The sequence below is a fragment of the Lutra lutra genome, chromosome 10, assembly GCF_902655055.1.
Source record: "Lutra lutra chromosome 10, mLutLut1.2, whole genome shotgun sequence".
NCBI classification, from domain to species: domain Eukaryota; kingdom Metazoa; phylum Chordata; class Mammalia; order Carnivora; family Mustelidae; genus Lutra; species Lutra lutra.
Window position 1 is genome coordinate 102695771 of NC_062287.1, and position 19569 is coordinate 102715339.

Here is a 19569-nt window from a genome sequence, read left to right on the forward strand (position 1 = left end):
TTCCATCATACAGCAGCTGAATACACATTTCTCTTAAGTGCACATGGAACATTCTCCAGGATAGATTATATGTTAGATCACAAAGCAAGTCTTCACAAATTTTAAAAGATTGGAATCATACGCAGAATCTTTTCTGACCACAATGGCATACAACTAGAAATCGATATCAAAGACAAAAACTGGAAAATACACAAATATGTGGAGATTAAGCAATATGTTCCTAAACAGTGAGTCAAAAATTCTTTTTAATTAAAAATTTTTTCAGACAAATGAAAAAGGAAACACTATATACCAAAACATACAATGCAGCAAAAACAATTCAAAGAGAAAAGTTTATGATGATAAATGCTTAGCTCAAGAGAAAGATCTCAATCTCATCTCACACCTCAAAAAACTTTAAAAAAAGAAATAAGCATAAAATTAGTAAAAAGAAGAAAGTAACTACCAGAGCATAAATAAGTAAAATGAGACTAGAAAAATAATAGAAAAGATAAATGAGACTAAGGCTCTTTTTTAAAAAAAATTAAAAAATTGATTAACCTTGTTAGACCTACTAAGAAAAAAAGAGAAAAGACTCAAATGAATAAGACCAGACATAAAAGAAGAGAGATTACAATAATGACACAAAAGTGAAAAGAATCATGAGACCACCATGAACAATTAGTAACTAACAAATTGGATAACCTAGAAGAAACTGTTGAATTCTTAGAAACATGCAACCTGTAAAAACTAAATCATAAAGAACTATAAAATTTGATCAAATCAAATACTAGTAAGAAAGCTGAATAATCACAAACTCTCAACAAATAAAAGCTCAGGACCAGAGGACTTCATTGGTGAATTCCGCCAACCATTTAAAGAATTAATGCAAACCTTTCTCAAATCTTTCAAAAAATTAAAGAGGAGGATACACCTCCAAACTCATTTTATACGGTCAGCATTATCTTGATACCAAAGTTAGACAAGGATACAACAAGAAGATGCAAAATTCCTAAAGGAAGCCACATTCAGCAACATATTAGGAGGATCATACACCAGGAGCAAGTGGATTTTATCCCTGTATATTAGCCCCCAGCTAAAATCATACTCAATGGTGAAAGCTGAAAACTTTTCCTCTACTATTAGAGAAAAGACAGAGATGTCTACTCTTGCCGCTTATCTTCAACATAGCACTGCAGGTTGGGAAAAGGGATAAAAGTCATCCAGGTAAGAAAGGAGGAAGTGAAATTGTATCTACCGATAACATCATCGTATGTATAGAAAACCTTAAAGATTCCACTCCCCCCACAAAAACCCTACTAAAACTAAGAAGCAAATCAGTAGAGTTGCAGAATACAAAGTCAAGATACAAAAATGAGTTGTATTTCTAGACTCTAACAATTGTGAGGAAGAGAAATTAGGAAAGTCCCATTTATAATAGCAACAAAAAGAAAAAAATGCTTAGGAATAGTTTTAATCAAGGAGGTCAAAGATCTCTACACTGAAAAACTATAAAACATTAATGAAAGAAGTGTAAGAAGATGTACATAAATGGAAAAAGATTCTGTGTTCATGGACTGAAAAATTATTATTGTGCAGATGTCCATTCCACCAAAAGTAATCCTTATTAGGGCAATCCTTACCAAAATTCTGATAGAAATAGAAAAAATAATCCTAAAATTTGTATGGAACCATAAGAGACCCCAAATACCAAAAAGATGTTGGGAAAGAAAAACAAGGCAGGAGACGTTATACTTCCTGACTTCTAACTATGTTACAAAACTATAATAATCAAAAGAGTATGATATCAGCATAAAAGCAGACCATAAATTACTGGAACAGAATAGAGAGCCCAGAAATAAACCCATGTATATATGGTCAGGTAATTTTAATCCACTTGGTTGTGGGAAGTCTTTCACAATGTGTGTGTGTATGTGTGTGTGTGTGATCACCACTTTTTACACTTTACATTACAGTGTTATTTGTGAATTAGACCTCAGTGAAGCTAGCTGAGGGTAGGGCAGGGAGAGGGAGGGTAAAGGCAAGAGAGAGGAAAATTATACTACCCTTAAGATAATGTCACATCCTGGCAAAAGTGGCAGGATATGCTTATTAGCAATACCTCGCTTGTAAGATAGGAGATCCAGGAGAAGCAGGAGGGCAGAATGTAGCTGAAAAGAGTATCACTGAGATCCAGAAGTGTAGGAAACAGAACAAGACCGGGGTCTGCCGCAGGAAGGTCTGGCCATGCCAGATCTTCCAGACATGAATGGTTTGAGAACAGGGACTGTGGTGGTTCTGTTGACCTGTTTTGAGAACAAGGACTGTGGTGGTTCTGTTGACCTGGTTTGAGAACAAGGACTGTGGTGGTTCTGTTGACCTGGTTTGAGAACAGGGACTGTGGTGGTTCTGTTGACCATTTGTACTCTTCTCAGAGCCCAGACAACACACACCACTTTACTGCTGATTACAATTTGTTCTTTCTCCCTGTCCACCCATCCACTTATCCTGCCACATCAGCCCACCCAACTCAGTCTTGTGCTCAGGATTGCTTCACAGTGGCACACAGTGCCACTGGTTCCAGTTACAGGGCAGGGTGATATGATTCAGACTGTGACTAATTTTCTGTATGATTTTGTTGGTCACGACTGTATGGTAATAGCTAGGGTAGTCAAGTTTGTCCAGAGCATGGTTGTGAACATCCATGAGATAGGAGATAAGACCCTTGCCCCGGTACTCAGGCACAGTAGCCCCCATCCGTATCTCGCCTGTCTGGTCCATCAGGCTCCAGGACACAGGGGTCCCCTCGGGCCCCAGCAGGCAGAAGGTGGGGAAGTTCCGGATGCAGCACTCAATGAACCTCTGGCCCCTCTCATTGCCCCCAAAATGCCAGAATTTATTCACCAACGGAGCGTGGGTAACATCCAGGGAGGAGAGTTGAAACATCTCTTGGTTGCTGTTGAGAACAAGGAAAAAGAATACCCCAAAATATCACACATACTGTGGAGTATTATGTTTGTTTTCCCCCAAATTGTCTTCAGACGATGCAGAGTGGAGCGGAGTAAAGGCATAGACTCTGCAGCCAGATTGCCCGAGTTCATCATTTTTTTATAAAATGGAGATATTAACAGAGTGGTGCTATTAGTAGCACCTCTGTAAATAATATAAGAGGTATCACATTTGATAAGTACCTAGGACCCATGCCACACAAAAAATAATTATACAAAAATTAACATTATTTTTGTCAACATTGCGGTGACTTTCCACTTAAGATGGGAGAATTGATAACATCCCTGTTCTACACGTAACGGTAGGTAAGCAGAAAATAAGCAAGTGCCTCAAAGCATACACTAGCAAGCTATAAAGCCAGGGCTTGGAATCTTGTAATCCTGGAATCTTTGTCTGTTGGTGTCAGAGGCTCCTTGACCACTGTGGGAGAGCTGAAGCCCAGGGAGGGGCAGTGATGTGGAGTTCGGGCAGCCCCCACCTGACAGAACACTGAAGTCTGAAGACTGCTACAGGGGTGGAGAAGGTTTTGGGAAGTGTCCTGGAAAGAGCCCAGAGTGTGGAAGCAGGAGATGTAAACATGAGCCCCAGTTATGCCCTTAACCATCCACATGACCCTGACAAGCTGATGGACCTGTTTTCCATCAGGAAAATGTGGATAATGTCTCCTCCCTTGTCTGTCTCATGGGATGAACAAGAAATCAAATGAGAGTATAGATTTGGAGGTACCTTTCAGAGGTAAGTTGCAATACAGTGTGAATAAATCTTTTCCAAGTGTATTAACACAGAGAGGGCCGTAGGATTGGAGATCTCAAGATAAAATCCCTATATCAGTTTTAATTCTATTCAGGCATAAGTGGAGGGCAATATATAATGTGTTTTGCTCTGAGATGTAAATTCATTGCATATTTATGAAGCATCTACTTGATGCTTTGTTGTGGCTCCTGAAAACTTACTGGTGACCACCATGAAGAGTGTCCTCTGCTCTTGTGGAGTTTGAATCGTTGCAAGGGAGGAATCCAACAACAGAGACGTCAATAAATTCACAAATAAGCTGGTTTTGGATAGTGATAAGTGCACTGAGGAAAATAAAAACTGGGTTTTGTGATGAAGAATTATGGGAAGGGGTGGTTTCGGGTTGCTCTGAGGAGAACTCGCTAAGGAAATGACATTGGAGATAATGAGTGGCAAGAATGAAACAGATATGCAAAGATCAGAGGGAGGGAGATTTTAGGCAAAGAATAAATGCAACAGTCCAAAGGCATATGTGAATGTATGAAATCAAGCCGGAGAAAAAAGGCCAAAGCTGCTGGTGGAAGTAAGCAAGAGGGACAAGATGAAGTCCAAGAGGTGGTGGATAGCAGGTCTGCTAGGACCCTGAATGTCTGTAATGGGTGTGTGAGCTGAGGAACACTGATGGCTTTTAAGTGGATGAATTGACACAACCCATGTCCAAAAGGTTCACGCTGGAAATGGATTGTAAGGAGGCAATAGTGAAGATAGGGGAAGACGTTGGGAGGCCACTTCCATGCAGAAAAATGAGAGTAACCCAGAGTATCTTTTTCCAAAACTCACATGACTTTGCATCTGCCAGATTTAAGAGGTAAGTTCTTTGCCTCCAGCAAGGAAGGGACCAGTTTACTTGCTCTCTCGGGCAACATATACATAATGCCTTGTTGTTGCTCGACCTTGACCAGTTTAACAGCTGCAAGATTTTGTATCACTTCGTTCAGGCTGGACTGTGAACCTAGAGAGGGGTAAGGTGAAGTGAGAAGTAATTGGCTGTGTAGATGCTACAGAAGCTTCCTGGTGGAAATATGCAGATCTTAAAGTCAGGCAGTGTTGCTTCTGGGGTCACCATTAACCATGTGACCATGCCCAAGTCACTCTCTTATGCAAGCAGATAATACTAGAAATCCTGACTATATCACTGCACAATCAATGGAGAAATGGTATTTTAAAAGTAGTAGCTAACCTTGAGTGTGTGCCTACTTCATGCCCAGGTATTGGTCTAATACTACGTTTAATTCTTCCCTTGAACCTGTTTTAAGTACTTTTACTGCCCTCTTTTTTTACACATGCAAAAACTGAATAATAGGTACACCACTTGCTCAAATCACAAAGCAGGTAACAGGCAGAGCAAGGATGCCACCTTAGAGAATCTGACCTTGGAGGGTGTGCTCACAGCCATGGTAGTTGTACTTGTGACCTGGAGGTGTTCTCTGGCACAAGCAACTGTCATTCTTATTCTAGGAATGGAAGACCAGAGAGGGAGGGAGCTCTGCTCTCGCACCTCCTCCCCCTAAGGGACCCTGAATATGTCTGCAAAAATATATCATGAATCCTTAGCTAACAAGAAATTCCATTACTCACAGTCCCTTGTGTCAAGTCCACAGTTTGCAATGTTTGAATTCTGTTCCACTGAAGAGGTGGAAGCAGCTGAGGCAAAGAATGAACATCAGGCTGAGTGGGGTTTGGTAGAGCTTCCTACCCCTACAAAGGCTGTAGGGGAATGTTCTCAGGATGAAAAGTGACCCTGCAGGAGTAGCCATGAATAGTCATAGAAGCCAGCACACATCCCCGATCCCAAACTTACTTTGGATCTGCAAATGTTGTTTCCAGTTGATGACACCCGATGCGCCAAGGAATTCTTGACAGTTTGGGGGATTCTTAGAATAGATTTGGTAGGTGTTGGTGTGGTGATCAAAATCATCTGTCATTTCCTGTTTGGTTAGGTAATGTAAAATAAATCATATTGATTATACCCAGAGATTAGAATACTTTGCCTTAGTCTGTCATTATACTGTGCTATTTTATAAACTTATAAATATTTGATATTTTTCTTGATGTACTACCATTATTCCTGCATCATTTACATCATGAGAGCAAGTCAGGGATTTAATCACTCAATTTTTGGTTAAGAAAAACTTGCTGAACTAGGTATTTATATGGTGTGTTACAATTTCAAATCAACCAAATGTGCATTGGTTTAGAAAACATTCTTCTATGATTCTGTAATCTTCAGGAGAAAGAAGGTATTACTGTCAAAGGCAAGTTTTCTTTGAAAGAGCAAGTCTTATTCTATTTAAGTCTCAAAAAAAAAAAAAAAAACCAGTCTCAGAACCAATGGATTATAAATGTAACAATGTTGAAATTGACACAGGTAACCTTGTATTAGAATTTTCACTTATATATGACATAGCTACATGAATTAAAGACACATGATGTCTTTATTTTTCCTTTTTAAAAAAATTTAAATTTTTAAGTATAATAAATATGCAGTGTTATATTAGTTTCATATATTTATAATGAAATATAAAATATATTTTTTATAAATATAATGATTCAACAAATTTGTTAGTACATTACTCAGTGCTCATCACAATAAATGTACTCTTAATCCCCTTCACCTACTTCACCCATCCTCTTACACCCCTCCCTCTGGCAACCACCAGTTTTTTTTTCTGTATTTAAGAGTCTGGTTTTTTGTCTCTTTTTTCTTTATTTATTCATTTGTTTTGTTTCTTAAATTCCACCTATGAGTAAAATCATATGGCATTTGTCTTTCTCTGACTGACTTATACACTCTTAAGTCCATCTACATTGTTGTAAATGATAAGATTTCATTCTTTTTTAATGGCTGAGTAATTTTTATTATATATATATAATATATATTATATAATATTATATTTATATGTAAAGTTATCTTTATATTATAAAATCATTTTCTTTATTTATATATTGATAGACACTTGGATTGCTTCCAAATCTGGGTTATTGTAATAATCTTGCAATAAACATAGGGACACATGTATCTTTTCAAATTAGTATTTTCACCTACTTTGGGTAAATACCCTATATATACATACATATATATTGGGTAAATATGCAATAGTGGAATTATTGGATCATATGGTAATTTAATTTTTAAGTTTTTTAAGGAAACTCCATACTGTTTTCCATAGAGACTGCACTAATAAACATTCCCAACAGTGTTAGAGTGTTCCTTTTATTCCACATCCTCACCAACACTTACTTCTTGTGTTTTTTCATTTGAGCCATTCTGATAGGTATAAAGTGATATCTCATTGTGGTTTTATTTTGCATTTCCCTGATGATTAGTGATATTGAGGATCTTTTAAATGTGTTGGCATCTGTATGTCTTCTTTGGATAAATGTCTATTTAGGTCCTCTGCCCATTTTTTAATTGTGTTATTTGTTTTTTTGGTGTTGAGTTGTATAAGTTCTTCATATATTTTGGATATTAACACTTTATTTGACACATGATGTCTTTAAAATGTAAACCATAATGCACTATTATTTTTTAAAAAATAATTTGCATTCCCCCAAAAATTGAAACACAAAATTTGTTCAAGAAGTTCTTCTCAAAGTTAACAAATCAGAGTTCAGGTTATTTGAAGATGGAGGGAAGAGTCAGGAAACAACTACCCAACAAGGGTAGAATAGCTAGAAAGTGCTACTCAGAAATGCACTCATAGCTTCATTTTTCAGTTCAATAATTAATGTAAATGTCTTCATTTTTGTATCCTGTTTAGTTCAAAAGCACTATACATTTAAATTTTATTTGAAAATTTTTGTATTAAAATGACATTGTATGATTACACATTTTGTATGCATACATTTTTACTTTATATTTTCCAATATGCTTATAACATATTTGTCTTTGAATTATATTCAGCACTTAGTTTAAGTGATCTTTACAATTTGACACTGAAAATACGTTCCCAAATACAGGCATTGCGGTTTGTTCTTTATATTTTCTTAACTTCCTTCATATTTATCTCTACACATTTTTAGGTATTGTGTTTTTCTGTTTAGAATGCACCCTCTATTCTTGTCAGTCTGCCAAAAACCTATTTATCTTCAAAATCCAGTTTTGCTGAAATGTCTGCCTAAAAGCCCTCTGATCCTCTACGTGCATGCCCTGACATCTGTGGTTTTAACCGTCTCTTAGACAGTGTTGCTGGTATCTTATATGGTGTGTGTTTCTATATGTTTTTGTACGTTTTCACTCCATTTTGTAATTTATTCCTTTATCTGTCTTCTGTGAACTTCTTGAGGACAGCAACTCACTTACCATCAAACAATGCATTTCTTTTTTTTTTTTTTTTTTTTTAAGATTTTATTTATTTATTTATTTGTCAGGCAGAGACACGGCCAGACAGGGAACACAAGCAGGGGGAGTGGGAGAGGGAGAAGCAGACTTCCAGCTGAGCAGGGAGCCAGATGTGGGTCTCAATCCCAGGACTCTGGGATCATGACATGAGCCAAAGGTAGACGCTTAATGACTGAGCCGCCCAGACAACCCTCACACAATTCATTTCTTTATCCCCTGGGTCTGCCACATTGCCAGGTGCATGGTAGGCACATAGCAAATAAGAACACAAAAGTGTACTCATTCTACATCTGGCACCTTACCTCCTCCTGAGGTCGGATAACCACTGTTGTAAAGTCAGGCCACTTGTCCACCAGGGCCTTTAGCTTGAATGGGTTTCTTTGGTTCATGTGGAAGACAGTCCCATAAACCTGCAGCATCCCAAGAAAGTCAGGGAGTCAGCTTATTAGGAAAGCATGGTAAAGTAACTTATTTGATCAGGACAATGATTATTTCTATGAAATCAAGGTGATAACTGATAAGCATGTGGTTCAAATCACCTTCAGATTCCACTTCATTACTCCAAATAGAAATAGGTTTGGGGAGTCAAACCATGAACATTATATGAATGGAGTGAAACATCCAGATAAACAAATTAATTAAAAACCATCCACTATCACACTGTAGAACTCTTTCCATTTTATTTCATTCATTGACAAATACATAAATTTTTAAGCAATGAAATTACCTAATGTATATTAGTTTACCACATACCCCCTCCAGACACACAGTATACTATGGGCATGTTTCCATGTCAATAAATACCAATCTATATAACCATTTTTAATGACTGTATAATATCCATCATAGGAAAGCACTCCAGTTCAATTTTATTTTCTACATCTATTAAGAGAAGATCATCTGGCTTTTTTCTTTAATCTATTGATACAATGAAATACATCGAATTTTAATGTTGAACCTGCCTTGGATTCTCAAGATAAATTCCCCTTGGTTATAATATATTATCCTTTTGATATATTGATGGATTTGACTTGATAGTATTTTGTTGAGGATTTTTGGGTATATGTTCATGAGTAATATTGTTTTCTAGTCCTCTCTTTTTTAAAACAAAATCCAAGGGCGACTGGGTGGCTCAGTGGGTTAAAGCCTCTGCCTTCGGCTCAGGTCATGATCCCAGGGTCCTGGGATGGAGCCCCGCATCAGGCTCTCTGCTCCTCGGGGAGCCTGCTTCCTCCTCTCTCTCTCTGCCTACCTCTGCCTACTTGTGATCTCTGTCAAGTAAATAAATAAAATCTAAAAAAAATAAAATAAAATCCACTTCTGGTTTTCATATTAGAGTAATTCTGGATTTATAAAATGAGTTGGGAAGTGTTTACTCCTCTGATCTATTCTGCAAGAATTTGCATAGAATTGATATTATTTCTTCCTTACATGTGTGGTAGAAATTGCCATGAAAGCCATATGAGCAATGGTATTTTCTTTGTTGGAAAATTTTAAATTATGAAATCAGTTTCTGCAATTCATACAGGATGATTTAGGTTATATTTTTCTTCTTCAATGACTGTTGGTAATTTGTACTTTTCAGAGAACATAAACTGCGAAATCTATGGGCACAGTATTGATAATGGTATGTCTTTATTATCCTTAAAATGTTTATGGGATTGGTATTAGTGTCCCTGTTTCATTCCTGATCTGATTTGTGTCGTCTCTCTGCATTTCTGAGTCAAAAGTTTATCAACATTATTGATCTTTTCAGTGAGCCAGATTTGGTTCATTTTCTTTTTTTTTTTAAGATTTTATTTATTTATTTATTTGACAGAGAGAGATCACAAGTAGGCAGAGAGGCAGGTAGAGAGAGAGGAGGAAGTAGGCTCCCTGCTGAGCAGAGAGCCCGATGCAGGGCTCCATCCCAGGACCCTGAGATCATGACCTGAGCTGAAAGCAGAGGCTTTAACCCACTGAGCTACCCAGGAGCCCCTTGATTAATTTTAATTGATTTTCTCTTCTCAAATTCATTGCTTTCTGCTCTTATCTTTTATAATTTCCTCAATTCTCTTTGCTTCGAGGTTCATTTGTTCTTCTTTTTCTGATTTTTCAGGTGGAAATTTAAAGTGCTGATTTGAGATCATTGTTTTTTTTCCTTTCAGTAAAGCGCTTAATGCTATATATTTCCTGCTTATCACTGCTTTAGCTGAATCCCCAAACTTTTGATATGTTTTGCTTTCATCTTTATTCAAATATTTTCTGATTTTTCTTGTGACTTTAAAGTATGGTTTATTTAGAAATGTGCTGTATATTTCTTAAATTTGGATGTCTTTCTAGATACCTTCCAGGGTTTTTTAAAGTTTAATATCATATTGTTGAAGGACATACTTGTTACAATTTCAGTTCTTTATAAAGTCTTAAGAATGTGGTCTATGTACACATTCCATGTGAACTTGGAAAGAATGTGTATTCTGCTATTGTTGAGGGACGTACTCTGTAAATGTCAATTAAGTTGGTTCATAGTATTTTTCAGGTCTTCTATATAGGTTATAGGTTTTCTGTTTATTCTATAAGTTACTCAGAGAGGAGTGTTAAAAATGTTTAATTACACATGTGGCTTTATTTGTTCTTTCAGTTCTATCCATTTTTGTCCTATGTCCTTTGAGTCTCTGTTGTTAGGTTTATACATTTCAGCATTTTTAATGCCTTCATGGTGAATTGATACCTTTATTAAAATGCAATGACAGTCTTGATCCCTGGTAATATTCTAGTACTTTGAAACATATATTATTGCCTCCCCCTCAAAAAACCCACCTCTTTATATACAAGATCATTGATCTATTTTTAAAACATATTTCTATCTCATCCCATATTAAACATAACCTTTTGGGGTTTGACAAAATAGAAATTGGCCCATCCTTAATTTCAAAGAAAAATCATAATGGTTAACTTCTGTCAGGCACTCAGTTGTTTAGAAAAAATAAGTTAAACATTAATGTGCTTGTTCAGTCAATTGTGCAATTCTGGCAAATCTTCCAGTTATATAATTCTTGGAATGGCACAAAGAGATGTTTTGGGTCATTGCACAGCAAAGATCATAGTGGATTTAAATCATATGATTGCCACTCACTAGTGGTGTGGTCAAGTCCTAAAACTGAGTTCCTCTTTGGTTACATGGGTATAACAGACTTGCCTTCCAGTGAGGTGATGTAAGCTAAATGAGATGTAAGACAAACAAGTGCCTGGTACAGAGTAGGTGCTCAGAGAATGTTTGTTCTCCTCCCTACCTCTTTCATAGGCAGTTGCCAGTCCTTTTAGTTCCCTCTAAAAATGTTCTGTTACCTTTAAGGACTCTGGGAGGCTCTTCCTCAATGATTTCTCTAGCATCTGCAGCACTTGTGGGCCTTGTAAGTGGAACATCTTACCCTTAACCTAAAGAGAGGATCAAGAAATATCAAGGAATGAGAAGTGATGGAAAACATACAAAGACCCAAAATAGACACAGCAGGTAATTCTAGCTAATGGTCAGGCCTTCATTCTTGCTGTTTACTTGGTGCCCCATTCACTGAACTCCTCACTAAATGCTAGGAAGAATAAGACTGGCAGAAAGCACAGGTGCATACTTCCAAAACTATTTTCCTTTAACATTTTCTAACCTTTAAAAATCTGTATGAAGGGGCACCTGGGTGGCTCAGTGGGTTAAGCCGCTGCCTTCGGCTCAGGTCATGATCCCAGGTCCTGGGTTCGAGCCCCACATCGGGCTTTCTGCTCAGCAGGGAGCCTGCTTCCTCCTCTCTCTCTGCCTGCCTCTCTGCTTACTTGTGATTTCTCTCTGTCAAATAAATAAATAAAATCTTTAAAAAAAAATCTGTATGAAATTTTTGTTTTAACTTTTATATCATCCAGCATACCAATAATTAAGGATACACTAAGATTATCATATATAGTATCTAAACATGCATGAACATCTTTTTTTTTAAGATTTTATTTATTCATTTGACAGAAAGAGAGATCACAAGTAGGCAGAGAGGCAGGCAGAGAGAGAGGGGGAAGCAGGTACTTTGCTGAGCAGAAAGCCTGATGCGGGGCTTGATCCTAGGACCCTGAGATCATGACCCAAGCTGATGGCAGAGGCTCAACCCATGGACCCACCCAGGCACCCCAACATGCATGAACATCTTAGAGATTAAGTTCCCCTCCTTGACAAGCCTGAGTCTGCCAGCTAGAAGCTATAGAATGTTGGGCAAATTACTCAACTTCTCTGTGCCTTGGTTTTCTTGTGTATAAAATGCCAGTGACTACATGCCTGTCCCATAAAGCGGTTGTGCCAGTTAAATAAATCAATACATGTTAGGTGCTTTGACCAGTCCATTTGAGCAAATGCTTTTAGTCCTCTTGAGAAAACATGTACATTTGCATGATCATATAGTAAGCATATGTTTAACTTTAAAAAACTGACAGACTATTTTTCCAAAGTGGCTGAACTATTTTATATTCCCTTAGCAGTGTTTGAGTTACATTTGGTCCTCATTCTCTCCAGCACTTCTCCAGATGATTTTCTTATGCAGCCATATTCAGGAATCATTGATATAATAGATAACAGATAAAATCCTTAACAATACCCATCACAGGTCAGATAAAGGAAGATAACTAGGCTCATCCCATCCTACAAACACAACTAGGTAAATATCAAATCATCCTAAATACCCCAGAAATCAACCAGAAGATGGGCAGAACAAACTCCACAACCAGAGAGAGAGAGAAGAGGCCACACCAAGGAAGGTAGAAGTGTGGAGATGTGGTTTGGGAAAAAATGGATCAAGGATGCTGTGTAAGGGAGGGAGCCATGGTCTCAGAGAAAGATGAGTGAGAGAGCAGGGGACGGGGGGGGGGGGAACACATGGGAATGTACAAGGAGAATGTTTGTCCAAAGTCATTGGCTTGAAAAATGAGAGGGGTTGATTTTTGTGAACTCTTGCAACAAGTGGAGCTTACAGCCTGGAGTTTTAAAGATCAGCAGGCCCAGCTGGCACCATTTTCCTACCCCATACTTGGCTTAAATACAGAACCACCTGTGGGAAGCAAGTCAGCACAGACACCGATTACATAATCTGCTTACACCAAGGTCAACCTCCGTGCACTCTGGCAGGACTGTCCTTCTTAGTCAAATTTGCCTTGGTCCAAGCATGACGGTCCCCTCCTCTAGAAGACCAGCACAAACCTCTGCCCATACCACATCTCCTGACCAGGGAGACCTGCAGGATCTCAGTTCTGGTAGAGTAGGTATTAGGTCTCATTTCACAAACAGACCAGAACACACCTAGTTAAAATTCACCTTCAGGATGGGGACCAAACACTACCCTATGGATGCAAGGACCCTCTGTCGATGACTGGCATGAAGGATAGAGCAGCCAAAACAACAACAACAGAATAATGCGGCACATACCAGAGATACTCCCTGACGTATTGGGCCCTGGACACTACATTACCTCTTCTTTATAGCGCCATTACTTTCAGAAGCAAGAGACATAACTGGCTTTTCTAATACAGAGAGAAAGGCAGAGACTTAGACAAAATGCCAAGATGGAGGGATTTATCCCAAATGAAAAACAAGATAAGGCCACAGCCAGAGATCTAAGCAAAGCAGACATAAGTAACATGTCTGATGAAGAATTTAAGGCAACAACCATAAGGATACTTGCTGGACTTGAGAAAAAAATAGAAGACATCCTGATGGAAGACCCTTACTACAGGGATAAAAAAGTTAAAAAAGAGTCAATCAGGGGCGCCTGGGTGGCTCAGTGGGTTAAGCCGCTGCCTTCGGCTCAGGTCATGATCTCAGGGTCCTGGGATCGAGTCCCGCATCGGGCTCTCTGCTCAGCGGGGAGCCTGCTTCCCTCTCTCTCTCTCTCTGCCTGCCTCTCCGTCTACTTGTGATCTCTCTCTGTCAAATAAATAAATAAAATCTTTAAAAAAAAATGAATCAATCAGAGAAGAAGAATACAATAAACAAGACTGGAAACAGGCTTGATGCATTGAACAGCAGGCTGGAAGAAATAGAGAAATGAAATAGTGATCTAGAAGACAAAATAATGGAAAATAATGAAGCTGGACCACAGAGAGAAAGAATAATTATGGAACACAAAAATAGACTTAGGGAAATCAATGACTCCATCAAACATAATAACACTTGTATTATAGGAGTCCCAGGAGAAGAAGATAGAGGAAAAGGGGGCAGAAAATTTATTTCAAGAAATAATAGCAGAAAACTTCCCTAATCTGGGGAAGGAAACAGACACCCAGGTCCTGGAGGCACAGAGGACTCCCATCAAAATCAACAAAAGCAGGCTGACACCAAAACATAATTCAAGTAGCAAAATACAGTGATAAAGAAAAAAATCTTAAAAGCAGCAAGACAGAAGCCATCCTTAACTTACAAGGAAAACTCATAAGACTACCTGGAGATTTCTCAACAGAAACTTGGCAAGCCAGAAGACAGTGGCTGATATATTCGACATGCTGAATGGGAAAAATCTGCAGCCAAGAATAGTCTATCTAGTAAGACTATCTTTCAGGATGAAAAGAGAAATAAAGAGTATCCCAGACAAAAACTAAAGGAATTCGTGACCACTAAACCAGCCCTGAAAGAAATATTAAAAGAGACTCTTCAAATGCAAAGGAGAGGCCACAAGTAACAAAGACAAGAAAGGATCAGAGAAAATCTCCAGAAACAACAACAAAACAAGTAATAAAGTGGTAATAAATATATATCTATCAATAATTACTTTGAATGTAAATGAAGTAAATGCTCCAATCAAGAGACACACAGTGTCAGAATGGATAAAAATCAAGAGCCATCTATATGCTGCTTACGAGAGACTCATTTTAGACATAAGGACACCAGCAGACTGCAAATGAGAGGGTGCAGAATCATCTGTCATGCAAATGGATGTCAAAGGAAAGCCTGAGTAGCAATACTTAGACAAATGAGACTTTGTAGATTTTATTTATTTATTTATTTATTTATTTATTTATTTATTGAGATAGAAAGTGAGAGAGTGGGGGGAGGGCCAGAGGAAGAGGGAGTGGGAGAAGCAGACTCCCCATTAAGCAGGGAACCTGAACCTGGGGTCATGAACCCTGGGATCATGACCTGAGCCAAAGACAGATGCTTATCTGACTGAACCACCCAGCTGCCCCCAAACTAGACTTTAAGACAAAGATTGTTAAACGAGGCAAAGGAGGGCATTATATTTTATAAAGGGGATAATCCAACAAGAAAATATAGCAGTTATAAATATTTATGCACTAAACATAGGAGCACCCAAAAATACAAAACAACAACAAACATAAAGGAACTAATTGATAATAACACAATAATAGTAGGGGACTTTAACACCCCACTTACATCAATAGACAAATCATCAAAAAGAGAAAATAAAAGGGGAACCCTCTTACACTGTTGGTGGAAATGCAAGGTCGTGCAGCCACTTTGGAGAACAGTGTGGAGATTCCTCAAGAAATTAAAAATAGAGCTTCCCTATGACTCTGCCATTGCACTACTGGGTATTTACCCCAAAGATACAGATGTAGTGAAAAAAAGGGCCATCTGTACCCCAATGTTTATAGCAGCAATGGCCACGGTCGCCAAACTTTGGAAAGAACCAAGATGCCCTTCAAAGGATGAATGGATAAGGAAGATGTGGTCCATATACACTATGGAGTATTATGCCTCCATCAGAAAGGATGAATACCCAACTTCTGTAGCAACATGGATGGGACTGGAAGAGATTATGCTGAGTGAAATAAGTCAAGCAGAGAGAGTCAATTATCATATGGTTTCACTTATTTGTGGAGCATAACAAATAGCATGGAGGACAAGGGGAGTTAGAGAGGAGAAGGGAGTTGAGGGAAATTGGAAGGGGAGATGAACCATGAGAGACTATGGACTCTGAAAAACAATCTGAGGGTTTTGAAGGGGCGGAGGGTGGGAGGTTGGGGGAACCAGGTGGTGGGTATTGGAGAGGGCACGGATTGCATGGAGCACTGGGTGTGGTGCAAAAACAATGAATACTGTTATGCTGAAAATAAATTTAAAAAATTTTTAAAAAGAGAGAAAATAAACTAGGAAACAATGTCTTTGAATGACATATTGGACCTGATGGACTTAACGTATATTCAGAACACTCCAACCTAAAACAGTAGAATACACATTCTTACCAAGTGCACATGGAACATTCTCCAGAATAAATCACATATTAGGTCACAAAACAGACCACAACAAATACAAAAAGATTGAAATCATACCGTACCTTTTCTGACCACACTTTGAAACTAGAAGTCAACCACAAGAAAAAAAAAAAAAGACCACAAATATATGAAGGCTAAGCAACATGCTAGTAAACAATGAATGGATCAACCAGGAAATCAAAGAAGAAATTTTTAAAATACATGGGAAACATATAAATGAGAATACAGTAGTCCAAAACTTTGGGGATGTAGCAAAAGCAGTCCTAAGAGAGAAGAATATAGTAATACAGGCCTACCTCAAGAAGCAAGAAAAAAATCTCGAATAAACAAAATAACTTTACATCTAAGGAGCTAGAAAAAGAATAATAAATAAAGCCTAAAGCCAGCAGAAGGAAGGAAATAATAAAGATTGGGACAAAAATAAATGATATAGAAACTAAAAAACAGTAGAGCAGATCAATGAAATAAAGAGTGGATTCTTTGAAAAAAATTGATAATTTCCTTCATAAATTAAACATATAAAGCATAAAATAAGCATAAAAAAGAAAAAAATTAGTAAAATTGGTAAACCCCTGGCCAGACTGATACATGAATTCAGGAAAGTCACAGGATACAAAATCAATGTACAGAAATCTGTTGCATTTCTATACACCAATAATGAAGTAGTAGGAAGAGAAATTAAGGATTCAGTCCCACTTACAATTGCACCAAAAACAATAAGATACCTAGGAATAAACCTGACCGAAGAGGTGAAAGACCTGTACTCTGAAAACTATAAAACACTGATGAAAGAAGTTGAATGGCACCAGGGTGGCTCAGTCAGTTAAGCATCTGCCTTTGGCTCAGGTCATGAACCCAGAGTCCTGGAATCCAGTTCGAGCTCCCTGCTCAACATGGAGTCTGCTCCTCCCTCTCCCTCTGCCCCTCCCCCTGCTTGTGCTCCCTCTTTCAAATAAATGAATAAAATCTTTAAAAAAAATTGAAGGAGACACACACACAAAAAAGGAAAAACATTCCCTGCTCATGGACTAGAAGAACAAATATTGTTAAAATGTTTTTACTAGCCAAGGTAATCTATACATTTAATGCAATCTCTATCAAAATACCAACAATATTTTTCACAGAGCTAGAACAAACAATTCTGAAATTTGTATGGAACCACAGAAGACCTAGCCAAAGCAACCTTGAAAAAGAAAAGCAAAGCTGGAGGCATCACAATTCTCTATTTCAAGTTACATTACAAACTTTAATGATCAAGACAGTATGGAACTGGCACAAAGACAGTATGGTATTGTCACATAGCTCAATAGAAGACAATAGAAAACTGAGAAAGGAATCCACAACTCTATGGTCAGGTAATCTTTACCAAAACAGCAAAGAATATCTAGTGGGAAAAAGACAGTCTTTTCAAAAAACAGTGTTGGGAAAACTGGACAGCAACATGCAAAAGAATGAAACTGGATCACTGTACACCATACACAAAAATAAATTCAAAACTAATTAAAGACCTAAATGTGAGACTAGAAACCAAAAAATCTAGAGAAGAAGATAGGCAATAGCTTGACATCAGCCATAGAAACTTCTTTCTAGATATGTCCCTGGGGGCAAGGGAAACAAAAGAAAAATGAACTATTGGCATCTCATCAAAATAAAAGTCTTCTGCACAACAAAGGAAACAGTCAACAAAACTAAAAGGCAATCTGTGGAATGGGAGAAGATAATTGCAAATGGTATATCTGATAAAGGGTTAGTTTTTATTAACCATATACCAAAGAACTCATAAAACTCAACACCCAAAACATGAATAATCCTATTAAAAATGGGCAGAAGACATGAATAGACAATTTTCTGAAGAAGATATACAGGTGGCCAACAGGTACATGAAAAGATGCTCAATAGCACTGATTATCAGGGAAATGCAAATCAAACCTACTATGAGATGTCACACTTGTCAGAATGACTAAATTCAACAACACAAGAAACAACAGGTGCTGGTAAGGATGTGAAGAAAGGGGAACTCTCTTGTATTGTTGGTGGGAATTCAAACTGGTGCAGCCACTCTGGAAAATGGTATGGAATTTTCTCCAGAAGTTAAAAATAGAATTACCCTATGATCCAACAATTGAATTATCAGGTATTTACCCAAAGAATAAAAAAAATACTAATTCAAAGGATACATGTACCTCTTGATGTTTATAGGAGCATTATCTACAATAGCCAAATTTTGGAAAGAGCCCAAATGTCCATTGACTGATGAGTGGATAAAGAAGATGTGAACACACACACACACACACACACACATACACACACACACACTGGACTATTACTCAGCCATCAAAAAGAATGACATCTTGCCATTTGCAATGACATGGATGGAGCTAGAGAGTGTTATGCTAAGGGAAATCAGCCAATCAGAGAAAGAAAAATACCATATGATTTCACTCATATATGAAATTTAAGAAACAAAACAAATAAGCAAAGGGAAAAAAGAGAGAGGGAGAAGCCAAGAAACAGAGTCTTAACTATGGAAAACACACTGAGAGTTACCAGAGGGAAGGTGGGTGGGAGGATGGGTGAAATAGGTGTGATGGGGATTAAGGAAGGCACTTGCTGTAATGAGCACCAGGTGTCATATGCCAGGGTTGAATCACTGTATTGTCCACCTGAAACTATTATTACATTGTATGTTAACTAATTAGAATTTTAATGAAAACTTTAAAAACCACAGTACCTTCAAAGCAGTAAAGCAAGATTTGTAGAGCTAATTCCGAAGGCAGGCCAAAAGACTGAGGTCAAATTGTATTTCAATAAATGCAATTCTCCAAGGGACTTACAATGTGGAGTTTTACCCAAGCCCGTGTTATCCCAGAAAATAGGAACAGTTAAAGAAATCCCTCTATCTACTTTGTGTTCCCGGAAGGGCTTACCGCAAGGAATCTTATTTCCTCCCACCTGCCTTAGTAAGACTCACTGATGCGCCGCTTGCTTACCTATGACAAGGCCAGACACCGATCCTCCAAATTCTCGATCTCTGCCTTATAAATGATTAGCTGAGCTGTGAGCCACACACTGATAGATCAAAACAAACTGCTTGTTAATCAATGTTGGTTAAATGTCTCTTCTTCCTCTAGACTGAATCAACATACAACCCCTTCTTAATAGCCCCTACCAAGAATAGGCTAAACTTGGATAAAACATTCTCTGAGCTATAT

General features: G+C 37.9%; 1 protein-coding gene across 4 annotated transcripts; it reads right to left on the bottom strand.

The window, feature by feature from the left end:
- Positions 1–1494: 1494 nt before the first annotated feature.
- LOC125078916 (glycine N-phenylacetyltransferase-like) lies at positions 1495–19569 on the bottom strand. Of its 4 annotated transcripts, none has more exons than XR_007121011.1 (7): positions 19089–19322; positions 11450–11539; positions 8425–8532; positions 5582–5708; positions 4561–4732; positions 2397–2935; positions 1495–2359 (listed from the first exon to the last, which is right to left on the bottom strand). XR_007121011.1 is itself a non-coding variant. In XM_047692182.1 (7 exons), the coding sequence occupies exons 3-7, from the start codon at positions 11525–11527 to the stop codon at positions 2533–2535; spliced, it is 888 nt and encodes a 295-aa protein (XP_047548138.1). In that variant the 5' UTR covers positions 11528–11539; positions 19089–19222; positions 19348–19538; the 3' UTR covers positions 1495–2532. The 4 variants fall into 4 exon arrangements, 2 of the variants coding, with proteins under 2 accessions (XP_047548138.1, XP_047548139.1); XR_007121012.1 differs by having other exon boundaries at positions 1495–2285; positions 2360–2935; XM_047692182.1 differs by adding an exon at positions 19348–19538 and having other exon boundaries at positions 1495–2935; positions 19089–19222.